Source organism: Salmo trutta, chromosome 13 (assembly GCF_901001165.1).
Source record: "Salmo trutta chromosome 13, fSalTru1.1, whole genome shotgun sequence".
NCBI lineage: Eukaryota > Metazoa > Chordata > Actinopteri > Salmoniformes > Salmonidae > Salmo > Salmo trutta.
The window spans coordinates 18401187-18414113 of record NC_042969.1 but is presented as its reverse complement, the minus strand read 5'-3'; the positions used below and the strand labels follow the sequence as shown (position 1 = coordinate 18414113).

General features: G+C 46.2%; 1 protein-coding gene across 7 annotated transcripts in view; it reads left to right on the top strand.

Moving 5' to 3' along the window:
• Positions 1–12922, top strand: part of LOC115205364 (janus kinase and microtubule-interacting protein 1-like) — a 61354-nt gene extending 48432 nt beyond the window's left edge. For 3 of the 7 annotated variants that reach the window (XM_029771269.1, XM_029771267.1, XM_029771266.1), the window contains 14 exons: positions 1–129; positions 329–457; positions 3493–3576; positions 4783–4845; positions 4997–5095; positions 7882–7983; positions 8050–8103; positions 8260–8325; positions 8901–8969; positions 9108–9185; positions 10301–10507; positions 11879–11944; positions 12295–12339; positions 12451–12922. In XM_029771269.1, coding sequence (XP_029627129.1) covers positions 1–129; positions 329–457; positions 3493–3576; positions 4783–4845; positions 4997–5095; positions 7882–7983; positions 8050–8103; positions 8260–8325; positions 8901–8969; positions 9108–9185; positions 10301–10507; positions 11879–11944; positions 12295–12339; positions 12451–12477 — 1218 coding nt within the window. In that variant the 3' untranslated portion in view covers positions 12478–12922. Of the gene's footprint in view, positions 130–328; positions 458–3492; positions 3577–4782; positions 4846–4996; positions 5591–7881; positions 7984–8049; positions 8104–8259; positions 8326–8900; positions 8970–9107; positions 9186–10300; positions 10508–11878; positions 11945–12263; positions 12340–12450 lie in introns of those variants that run through there. The other 4 variants (XM_029771268.1, XM_029771270.1, XM_029771271.1 and 1 more) reach the window with 4 other exon arrangements.
• The last annotated feature ends 5 nt before the right edge of the window (positions 12923–12927 follow it).

Sequence of the window (12927 nt, the reverse complement as noted above, 5' to 3'; positions counted from 1 at the left end):
AGGCATGTTGTGGAGACATATTTTGGATTTGATGAGGAGTCTGTGGACTCTGAGACGTCGTCTCTGACCTCTTACAACACTGACCTCACAGACTTCACCCCTGCCACGCCCGAGGAGGACCTGGAGGATGTAAGTGTGTGTGTGTTTGACCATGTCGCTACCCGGTCCTCTGTAGTTTAGTTGGTAGAGCATGGCTCTTGCAATGCCAGGATAGTGGGTTAAATTCCCTGGACCAACCGTGCGTAAAATGTATACACGCATGACTGTAAGTCGCTTTGGATAAAAGCGTCTGCTATATGGCATGTTATGTATTGTATTCATTCCCCAGGGTGTCTCTCGTGAAGAGTCAGAGCTGCGCTTCAGACAGCTGACCAGAGAGTACCAGGCTCTCCAGCGGGCCTATGCCCTCCTACAGGAACAGACTGGGGGGTCACACGATGCTGAGAGAGAGGCCAGGGTGAGTAGCTTTAACCTTTAACCCCTACACCGTATAACCCCTAACACCTACCCTCCTACAGGACAGACTGGTGGGGTGGGGGGGTTGCACAACAATGAGAGAGAGCCCAGGGTCAGTAGCTTTAACCTTTAACCCCTACAGCCTGCCCCTGATATCCCTCATTAGACTCCTGATGTGCCCATCACTGTCTCAAAACATGAGCTTTTGCCAAGAGGAGTACAAGAACAATGTTCTTCTATCTTAGCAGGCTGCAGGGTGTGCAGGTTAATGTTCTAACTTAACAGGCTGCAGGGTGTGCAGGTTGATGTTCTATCTCAACAGGCTGCAGGGTGTGCAGGTTGATGTTCTAACTTAACAGGCTGCAGGGTGTGCAGGTTGATGTTCTATCTTAACAGGCTGCAGGGTGTGCAGGTTGATGTTCTATCTTAACAGGCTGCAGGGTGTGCAGGTTAATGTTCTACCTTAACAGGCTGCAGGGTGTGCAGGTTGATGTTCAATCTTAGCAGGCTGCAGGGTGTGCAGGTTAATGTTCTATCTTAGCAGGTTGCAGGGTGTGCAGGTTAATGTTCTATCTTAGCAGGCTGCAGGGTGTGCAGGTTAATGTTCTACCTTAACAGGCTGCAGGGTGTGCAGGTTGATGTTCAATCTTAACAGGCTGCAGGGTGTGCAGGTTAATGTTCTATCTTAGCAGGCTGCAGGGTGTGCAGGTTAATGTTCTATCTTAACAGGCTGCAGGGTGTGCAGGTTGATGTTCTATCTTAGCAGGTTGCAGGGTGTGCAGGTTGATGTTCTTCTATCTTAACAGGCTGCAGGGTGTGCAGGTTAATGTTCTATCTTAACAGGCTGCAGGGTGTGCAGGTTAATGTTCTTCTATCTTAACAGGCTGCAGGGTGTGCAGGTTAATGTTCAATCTTAGCAGGCTGCAGGGTGTGCAGGTTAATGTTCTATCTTAGCAGGCTGCAGGGTGTGCAGGTTAATGTTCTATCTTAGCAGGCTGCAGGGTGTGCAGGTTAATGTTCTATCTTAGCAGGCTGCAGGGTGTGCAGGTTAATGTTCTATCTTAACAGGCTGCAGGGTGTGCAGGTTGATGTTCTATCTTAACAGGCTGCAGGGTGTGCAGGTTGATGTTCTATCTTAACAGGCTGCAGGGTGGGCAGGTTAATGTTCTTCTATCTTAGCAGGTTGCAGGGTGTGCAGGTTAATGTTCTATCTTAACAGGCTGCAGGGTGTGCAGGTTAATGTTCTTCTATCTTAGCAGGTTGCAGGGTGTGCAGGTTAATGTTCTATCTTAGCAGGTTGCAGGGTGTGCAGGTTAATGTTCTATCTTAGCAGGTTGCAGGGTGTGCAGGTTAATGTTCTATCTTAGCAGGTTGCAGGGTGTGCAGGTTAATGTTCTATCTTAACAGGCTGCAGGGTGTGCAGGTTAATGTTCTTCTATCTTAACAGGCTGCAGGGTGTGCAGGTTAATGTTCTATCTTAACAGGCTGCAGGGTGTGCAGGTTAATGTTCTATCTTAGCAGGCTGCAGGGTGTGCAGGTTAACGTTCTATCTTAACAGGCTGCAGGGTGTGCAGGTTGATGTTCTATCTTAACAGGCTGCAGGGTGTGCAGGTTGATGTTCTATCTTAGCAGGCTGCAGGGTGTGCAGGTTGATGTTCTATCTTAACAGGCTGCAGGGTGTGCAGGTTAATGTTCTTCTATCTTAACAGGCTGCAGGGTGTGCAGGTTGATGTTCTATCTTAACAGGCTGCAGGGTGTGCAGGTTAATGTTCTATCTTAGCAGGCTGCAGGGTGTGCAGGTTAATGTTCTATCTTAGCAGGCTGCAGGGTGTGCAGGTTAATGTTCTATCTTAACAGGCTGCAGGGTGTGCAGGTTAACGTTATATCTTAACAGGCTGCAGGGTGTGCAGGTTAATGTTCTACCTTAACAGGCTGCAGGGTGTGCAGGTTGATGTTCAATCTTAGCAGGCTGCAGGGTGTGCAGGTTAATGTTCTATCTTAGCAGGCTGCAGGGTGTGCAGGTTAATGTTCTATCTTAACAGGCTGCAGGGTGTGCAGGTTAATGTTATTCTATCTTAACAGGCTGCAGGGTGTGCAGGTTAATGTTCTATCTTAGCAGGCTGCAGGGTGTGCAGGTTAATGTTCTATCTTAGCAGGCTGCAGGGTGTGCAGGTTAATGTTCTACCTTAACAGGCTGCAGGGTGTGCAGGTTAATGCTCTATCTTAGCAGGCTGCAGGGTGTGCAGGTTGATGTTCTATCTTAACAGGCTGCAGGGTGTGCAGGTTAATGTTCTATCTTAACAGGCTGCAGGGTGTGCAGGTTAATGTTCTATCTTAACAGGCTGCAGGGTGTGCAGGTTAATGTTCTTCTATCTTAACAGGCTGCAGGGTGTGCAGGTTAATGTTCTATCTTAACAGGCTGCAGGGTGTGCAGGTTGATGTTCTAACTTAACAGGCTGCAGGGTGTGCAGGTTAATGTTCTATCTTAACAGGCTGCAGGGTGTGCAGGTTAATGTTCTATCTTAGCAGGCTGCAGGGTGTGCAGGTTAATGTTCTATCTTAACAGGCTGCAGGGTGTGCAGGTTGATGTTCTATCTTAGCAGGTTGCAGGGTGTGCAGGTTGATGTTCTATCTTAACAGGGTGCAGGGTGTGCAGGTTAATGTTCTATCTTAACAGGCTGCAGGGTGTGCAGGTTAATGTTCTATCTTAACAGGCTGCAGGGTGTGCAGGTTAATGTTCAATCTTAGCAGGCTGCAGGGTGTGCAGGTTAATGTTCAATCTTAGCAGGCTGCAGGGTGTGCAGGTTAATGTTTTATCTTAACAGGCTGCAGGGTGTGCAGGTGAATGTTCTATCTTAACAGGCTGCAGGGTGTGCAGGTTGATGTTCTATCTTAACAGGCTGCAGGGTGGGCAGGTTAATGTTCTATCTTAACAAGCTGCAGGGAGTGCAGGCTTTTGTTCCAGCCCAGCACTAACTCACCTGATTGAACTGACTTGACTCTGGTCTCTGATTGGCTACGTTTGCCTTCCCCCAGAACCGTGAGCAGCTGCTGGCGGACCTGATTGGGTGCCAGGCGAAGATCGCCGACCTGGAGAAGGCATTGGCTGAGAGGGGGCAGGTAAAAGAGGAAAAGGGCGGGGAGAAGACTGGGAGGTCCCTGGCTGCTCCGCTCTCATTGGCCCTGCTGCTTGTGTGTCTTGGGGCTTTGCTTTTGGCCTGGCGCTACGGCTACGCCGACCGGATCTGCCGCAGGATCCTGTGATGTCATTCTGATGATGTCACAACTCTGCCCTGTGTGTGTGCTCCACTGTCGTTGACAGTATTTTAATGTATATGGTCTATTTTTTCTGGAAAAGATCATCAGGATTTATGTCCTCATGATCATGAGAAAACTAATTGAATGATACGTCCTCATGCTAAACAAATCAGACAGTCATATCAAATTGTACCTAGTATTTACAAATATGACAAATATGAAGAAACAAGGTTAATGAAAATATATCTATACTGTATTGTCTTAATTATGTCACATTATGTGGAAATCATCTTCAATCAGTTCCTCTGTAAAGATATATAAATTAGATTATTTCCTTGTATAAGTAATGATATTTGTAAAATCAGAGTGAAATCCATTTTGAGAAGTGTATATGGATTTTGGGGTCAAAACAAAACAAATGCACCATGATGCAAATCACATAGATTGTTCAATCTTCTTTTTGATTGCTCAGCCTGATATCAATAGACTGAATAGATCTAATACTGAGCAGCGTTTCACAGAGGTCAGAACTCATAGCATCCTCCATCATTCTCTGGTACCTGTTGCATGCCTCACATTTACTGCATGTTGCCTGTTTGTGTCACTGTGGCATTGTTGCACTTTCTGTTGCACTGCTCTCACCTCTGGTGCCTCAATATTCCTGAATCTCTGTTCAGCATGCTGTTCAATGTACCAATGCAGATTTCTGAGCACATTTCTCTGTATTTCTGGTCATTCTGGTGGCGGACTTTCTCTCTGTTGCTTTTTGGCTCAATAAAACCATGTTACAGCAATATCTTTTGTGTTTAACTTGTGGTTGCAGGCATGTGTGCTCACTATTTGAATGCATTTTTTCACTTATTTTGGGCTTGTGGGTCTCAGTTCAGAAACGGACAGTTTGGGCTAGGACTCACCCGGTGTGGCTGAATCTCTTTGGGTTGAGGTGCTCATGCATGTACATTGTACAGTATCCCCTATGGGTGGCAAGGTGCTCTTATTTCCCTTATCATTCTGTGTTGTGATACTTTAGTTTTTCTCTGAGGTGTGTGTGACCGTATGTTTCTCCAGGACTCTAAGTGGGTGGAGGAGAAGCAGTACCTCATCAGGACCAATCAGGAACTCCACGACAAGGTAAGGTACCTCCTACGCCTCTGTCACTCAACACCTTCCTGTGAGCCATCTGGATGGAAGGACACTAGGATGGGGCGCGTTTGAGTGTATTCTTTAATTAGATGCATGGTTTATCTAATGTGGCGGGAAATACAAAAATGTGTGTGTGTAGATGTGTGTGTTACAGCAAGCTGAGTGGAAGCTGCAGGCGGCGGTGCAGGACACGAGGGACCAGAATGAGCTGCTGGAGTTCAGAGTGCTGGAGCTGGAAGTAAGAGAGTGCACCATCAAACTGTCCCCAGGGGGCGACACCGGTCTCCAGTCCCCACGCAAGACCTACATACAGTGACCAAAACACACACACAAAAAACACACAAGCGTGCTCGTAGCAGAGGAGGCTGGTGGGAGGATCTATAGGAGGACGGGCTCATTGTAATGGAATATATGGAATGGCATCAAACACACGCAAAAAAAACGTGTTGGATTCCATTACATAATTCCATTCCAGCCATTACAGTGAGCGCATCCTCCTATAGCTCCTCCCACCAGCCTCCTGTGGCGCTTAGTACAGCGTACACACGCGCGCACACAAACATACACACTACTGTGCCTCGACCCATTGTATGTACCTTGTATTCTGACCGCCTTACCATCCCCACTGAACTGGAAAAGTTTATTTTTTTAAATTGAAAGATGTACAAGAATGCTGTCTTTAGTGAGATGAATATAATTTTGAATGGAATAAAATGTGTTCAAGTTCACCATCTGCCCATCTTTGTTCATTTGTCTCCTCCTTGCATGTAGTTGTTCTTAAGTTTCTTTATGTTCATTAAAAAGGCAGTCGTATGCACAACATTCAAATCATCAGGCACACGTGTCCTAGATCTCTTGATTGTTATCCATAATAGAAGATTATCGACTGCATGGCTTTCCTCCTTTCAGGTTCTGCCTCCATCAACTGATGTAGGATATCTTTAATGAGCTCTTTCATATACTTTTTTAGAGTATCTTTCATAGTATCCTTTTTTTTCTATCAAACATGATGACTTCATTGGAGATACTAGATCACTTCAAGAAGGTATCAAAGAAACTCGCAATGCACACATAAGAATGGGTTGATTGGACCCAAAGAGCCACGCAGTCACTTAAACTCCTCCATTTGAACTCCCAGAGTATGTTTTAAAACCCTATTACTTTGGTTTGCGTTTTAAATCATGTTTCTCCACCTAACTCATTTGGACAGATCCTGAGCATGCTATCCTCATCATGTAAGTACTGTACATCATTCATTTCAGTTCCCAACCATGACCCATTCAGTTCAGATTCCGACCCATTCAGTTCAGTTCCCAAACCTGACCCGTTCAGTTCCCAACCATGACCCATTCAGTTCAGTTCCCAACCCTGACCCGTTCAGTTCCCGACCCATTCAGTTCAGTTCCCAACCCTGACCCATTCAGTTCAGTTCCTGACCCAATCAGTTCAGTTCCCAACCATGACCCATTCAGTTCAGTTTCCGACCCATTCAGTTCAGTTCCCAAACCTGACCCGTTCAGTTCTCAACCCTGACCTGTTCAGTTCAGTTCTCAACCCTGACCAGTTCAGTTCCCAACCATGACCCATTCAGTTCAGTTCCCAAACCTGACCCGTTCAGTTCTCAACCCTGACCTATTCAGTTCAGTTCCCAACCCTGACCCGTTCAGTTCCCGACCCATTCAGTTCAGTTCCCAACCCTGGCCCATTCAGTTCAGTTCCTGACCCAATCAGTTCAGTTCCCAACCATGACCCATTCAGTTCGGTTTCCGACCCATTCAGTTCAGTTCCCAAACCTGACCCGTTCAGTTCTCAACCCTGACCTGTTCAGTTCCCAACCCTGACCCGTTCAGTTCCCGACCCATTCAGTTCAGTTCCCAACCCTGACCCATTCAGTTCAGTTCCTGACCCAATCAGTTCAGTTCCCAACCATGACCCATTCAGTTCAGTTTCCGACCCATTCAGTTCAGTTCCCAAACCTGACCCGTTCAGTTCTCAACCCTGACCTGTTCAGTTCAGTTCTCAACCCTGACCAGTTCAGTTCCCAACCATGACCCATTCAGTTCAGTTCCCAACCCTGACCCGTTCAGTTCCCAACCATGACCCATTCAGTTCAGTTCCCAACCCGTTCAGTTTCCGACCCATTCAGTTCAGTTCCCAAACCTGACCTGTTCAGTTCCCAACTCTAACCCCTTCAGTTCATTTCCCGACCCATTCAGTTCCTGACCCATTCAGTTCCCGACCCATTCAGTTCAGTTCCCAACCTATTCAGTTCAGTTCCCAAACCTGACCTGTTCAGTTCCCAACCCTGACCCATTCAGTTCATTTCCCGACCCATTCAGTTCCTGACCCATTCAGTTCAGTTCCCAACCCTGACCAGTTCAGTTCTCAACCCTGACCCGTTCAGTTCAGTTCTCAACCCTGACCCGTTCAGTTCAGTTCCCAACCCTGACCAGTTCAGTTCTCAACCCTGACCCGTTCAGTTCAGTTCTCAACCCTGACCCGTTCAGTTTTGTTCTCAACCCTGACTCATTCAGTTCAGTTCCCAACCCTGACCAGTTCAGTTCTCAACCCTGACCCGTTCAGTTCAGTTCTCAACCCTGACCCGTTCAGTTCAGTTCCCAACCCTGACCAGTTCAGTTCTCAACCCTGACCCGTTCAGTTCTCAACCCTGACCTGTTCAGTTCAGTTCCCAACCCTGACCAGTTCAGTTCCTAACCCTGACCCATTCAGTTCAGTTCCCAACCCTGACCAGTTCAGTTCCTAACCCTGACCCATTCAGTTCAGTTCCCAACCCTGACCAGTTCAGTTCCTAACCCTGACCCATTCAGTTCAGTTCCCAACCCTGACCCATTCACTATCAGTCTCACACACTAGTCTACCCAACCAGAATATTAGTTGTGACAGTACTGTCCCCTTTAGAGGGCTGGCTGTTGTGGTTTGTAAATTAGACTGGGAGGACTGTTTGTGAGTGTGTAGATGTGTGTGTGAATGAGGGCTGGGTTAACTCTACTTGTTGTCCATTAGGAGAGGGAACACAGGCTTCCAGCCATGGGATTCCACATGACTACCTTCCCAGAGAACAGCAACAGTGCTCTGCAGATCTTCTGTCACCAGGAGGGCATCAAGGTAACACAAACACACACATTCTCCCTCTCGCAGCGTATGTAAACTGGATGTGTAATCCCTCTTTAGGACGTGGTTATTCCAGATCTGATGAAGAAACTGGATATCCTGGGAGATAATGGGGTGAGTTTACACTCTCTCCACTGTTCCTAATACTCTCAATAAAATGATCTTACTAAAATTCACAATGCTATTTTCTCCCTCAATTTAAACCTTAATAAATACTTTTATCCCTCCCCGATCCTCTATTTCCATTTCCTGTCTCTTCTTCGTCTCCAGAACTTGCGTAACGAGGAGCAGATTGTTGTCATTCAGGCGGGGACGGTTCTGTCAATGTGTGAGAAGGTCAGTCTCTCCTCCTTCTCCAACAACACTGGAACATTGTTACATTGTGGGAGGCAACCCATCTGCCTCCTCTTCCTCCTCCTCTTCCTCCTCCTCCTCCTTCTCTATCTCCTCCTCTTCTTCATCCTTCTCCTCTTCCTCCTCCTTCAACTATTCCTCCTCCTCTTTCTTCTTTTCCTCTTCTACCTCCTCCTCCTTCTCTATCTCCTCCTCTTCTTCATCCTTCTCCTCTTCCTGCTCCTTCTGCTCTTCCTCCTTCTCTTTCTCCTCCTCCTCTTCCTCATCCTTCTCCTCTTCCTCCTTCTCGTCTTCCTCCTCCTCCTTCTCGTCTTCTTCCTCCTCTTTCTTCTTCTCTCCAACTATTCCTCCTCCTCTTTCTTCTTTTCTTCTTCCACCTCCTTCTCCTCCTTCTCGTCTTTCTCCTCCTTTCCTTCTCCTTCATCTCTTCCTCCTCCTCCTTATCTCTGAGCCTGCCTCTTACACCTACTGGTCCATTATCTACTGAGTATTTAACTGTACAGTATGTGTTGAGTGTCTCTCTCCCTCTCTGTCTCTCTCTCTCCCTCCCTCCATAGTGGTTAAAACAGATAGACGGCACAAAGGCAGCCTTGACCCAGAAGATGATTGACCTGGAGAATGAGACGGTGAGAGACCCCAAAAACATCTGACCAAGTATCAGTGGTTTTTCACTGTTTCTGACATGACGCAATTGTCATGGTGATGCAATGTGATTCCCCGTGTTGTGCAAAGTGATTAACTGTGTTGTGCTGTGGCTGTTCCAGGACCAGTTCTGTAAGCAGAAGGGTTTCATGGAGGAGGAGCTGGACTACAGGAAGCAGGCCCTGGATCAGGCCTACATGGTACGAGGGTTACTCTACAGCTGCTTGTAGGAACATGGGTGGTAGTCCTCAGTTGGTAGAGCATGGAACTTGAAGTTGCAATGCCAGGATGGTGGGTTAGATTCCCGGTAACACCTGTTTGTAAAACATATGCATGCATCACTGTAAGTCGCTTTGGTTAGAAGCGTCTGCTAAATGGCATATATTGTATTATAATTATATATTACAATAGTCATTATATTATCAAGATGACATGCAATAGTTTCATAAAGTATATGTTTTAGACCTAGATCTAGACCCACTGTCAGTCCTCTAAATGATGTAAACCCATCAAACATCACTAACCCACAGACCAAACCCTGCTGTGTTGCCGGGATACTGCATCTTCTACCTCAATGAACCCGTGTTTGCACTGGGTACTAAAGGACAGAAAGAGACACACCCTACTGGCTGGGGAGAATGGCTGTGTATTAACTGTTCAGACAAACCCTACTGGCTGGGGAGAATGGCTGTGTATTAACTGTTCAGACACATCCTACTGGCTGGGGAGAATGGCTGTGTATTAACTGTTCAGACACATCCTACTGGCTGGGGAGAATGGCTGTGTATTAACTGTTCAGACACATCCCTAACACTCTCTGACGAGAGCAGTACGATCCCGAGACAGGACGTGTAGTGATACCCTCAGTGAAGTGTGTAATTGTAATGAGAAGGTGTATCAAGAGGAACTACACGTAGATTAGAGATGTGTGGATGTCCCCAGCACAGAGAAGAGGCATGAACAGCCTTTATGTTTTACATTCTTCCCCTCTCTAACTTGACAACAACAAGAGTATCTAGCACTCACCACCATTTCGTCATTTGATTCAGTGTGTTTTTGTGTTTTTAGTTCCACTTTATACAGTGTCAATAGAAGCATGTATTCACATGGTCACTACACTGACATTATAAGCCGTAAACAGGCGTAAGAGTTGTAAGTACTACGTAACGAAGTGGACTTAGTACCTACACTGTAGTTACCATGAAATGACCATGAAAAACACACCATTGTAGTGACACTAGATATAAAGCGGAACAGTGTTTTCCATCGCGGCCATGATCACAGTGGCGTACCTGTGTATGTGGCTGTATGGCAGAGGATCGCAGAGCTGGAGGCTACTCTGTATAGCGCTCTGCAGCAGGAGCCAGGGGGCCGTGCGGTCGCAGAGTCTCTGTCCGACAGGCAGCGGGAGGAGCTGGGGCTAGCCGTGGACAAACTGCGGAGACAGATACTCAGGCAGAGCCGCCAGTATGACAGTCAGATCTTACAGGAGCGCATGGAGCTCCTACAGCATGCCCAGCAGGTAAGGAAAGGCCTTAACCTGCAGCCGCCACAGAGCAAAGATGCAGTATCCCTCCTGCTTGTGTGTGTGTGTGTTTGTGTTTCCTTGTATTTTGTGTATTCCACCAAACCTCAACATTTCACAGAAGTCCTATCCTTATTCTATTAGTCTTTATGCTCCTAACCTCAACATGACACTACTAACCTCAACACAACACTCCTAACCTCAACACGACACTCCTAACCTCAACACGACACTCCTAACCTCAACACGACACTCCTAACCTCAACAGGACGCTCCTAACTTCAACACGACACTCCTAACCTCAACAGGACGCTCCTAACTTCAACAGGACGCTCCTAACCTCAACACGACACTCCTAACCTCAACACGACACTCCTAACCTCAACACGACACTCCTAACCTCAACACGACACTCCTAACCTCAACACGACACTCCTAACCTCAACACGACACTCCTAACCTCAACATGACACTCCTAACCTCAACACGACACTCCTAACCTCAACACGACACTCCTAACCTCAACACGACACTCCTAACCTCAACACGACACTCCTAACCTCAACATGACACTCCTAACCTCAACATGACACTCCTAACCTCAACATAACACTCCTTGCTTCAGAAACTAACCATCAACTGTCTAATCAATAACACAATAGGAGTTTACTAAAGACATCAATTATAATAGAACATTCTCCATAACCGACCTGCAGCTGAGACATTTTTCCTAGTCTTCTCTTCATTGGTCTCTCCTCCACCAGCCCTGCTGGGTGCAATACAGGATCTCAACCTAATCCCGTCCCCCAAAAACAGCTATTTTCCAGGCCCTGCCTCTCCTCTGGCTGACTCAGCCTCCCGTGGTTATGATCTAAGCAGCTTTTAGGGTTCAGGTCAGCCACGAGAATGTGATCAGTGTGGTTCCAGTGTTTCTAGTGTTTCATACTTACCAGTGGACTGGTTTGCTTCCAGTGAAGGTTTTGGATTTCACGCTTGTCTGAGTCTGTCTCATACAGGGTTTAAAGGAGAGGAAAGGAGCAATGGAAGTGTGCATGTGTGTGTAGCCAGGACCAAAGGTCAGTCAACAAATCAGCTCATGTGGTCAGAACAAAGATTCACCATTGTTCCACTTGCTCGTTGTCATGACAGCATGATTTTTTTTTATTTGACGCTCTGCAACAGCTGCCATGGTAACATGGGAGTAGGGCAGCTTCTGGGAATACATGTGGAAAGGGTTGTCACTTTCATTAGCAACTGTTTAACAACCACAACCATGTATTTGTTCTACTTGTAAACTATAATACAGAGCCTGTGGTCAGTAGGAGGTTGGCCTCCTTAACCATATGTTCTGTGTTATTTGCCTTACAGAGAATAAGACAGTTGGAAGGTATGATTGACATGCAAAAGAGACAAGTCAAGGAAATTGAAGAAAAGGTATATATGTCATTTCGCTCTCTGCCTAAGAAACATCTATGTATGTGTTGTGGGCACAGGTGGCTAGTGGAACCTAATTTGGGGAGGATGGGCTCATAGTAATGGCTGGAAGGAAACAAAATGAATGGTATCAAACACATGGTACCACTCTATTCACTTCATTCCAACTATTATTATAAGCCATCCTCCCTTCACCAGCCTCCTGTGGTTCTGGGTCATGTGAGCGGGCAGTAGGACTCTTCAGTTAGAATTCTGAACAGTAACGTGTCTTCTTCTCTCCTTTTTTTAACATTCTTTAACATTATTATGATTTGTTTAGTTCTTCTTCCTCTTTTTGTTTTTCTCTCTAGCTTTTATTATTGGGCCTTAATGACACTGACACTGACCGACATCAGGTAATGGCACAGAGCTACGCAACCTCCCTACGCAACCTCCCTACGCAACCTCCCTAATACTGTGTAATAACATTGATGATGACGCTGACGATCGTTTGTCTGTTTCCTCAGGTGCTAAGGCGCTCAGGTGGAGAGTGAGGAAGAAACACACATTTGTTTTTTTTATGCGTTTTTTAGATGGTTCACAAACCTTATGTCTTTTTTGATAAACATGCACTTTTAACCTGGGATGCAAAACATAACAAAACCATGACTTTGAAAAGTGAACAAATACCAGAGACATATAAAGAGAGGTATATCAGTGTTTTTTTATAGAAAGGAAGCCTCGCCTACCATTTCTGGAAGTGGAACAATTAGCCAAACTAACGTGAGTTCTATAAAGCATAAAGATTGTGACTGGAACACTGAAGCTGGTCAATAAGGACAACATTGATTGAGACAGTGCCTCAGATGAATTTAGAGACAGTGCCTCAGATGAATTTAGAGACAGTGCCTCAGATGAATTTAGAACCACACAACGAAAGAGTGCAATTGGAGAGGAGGGAGAAAGAGGAGGAGAGGAAGAAGAAGGAGGAGGAAAGATGGGGA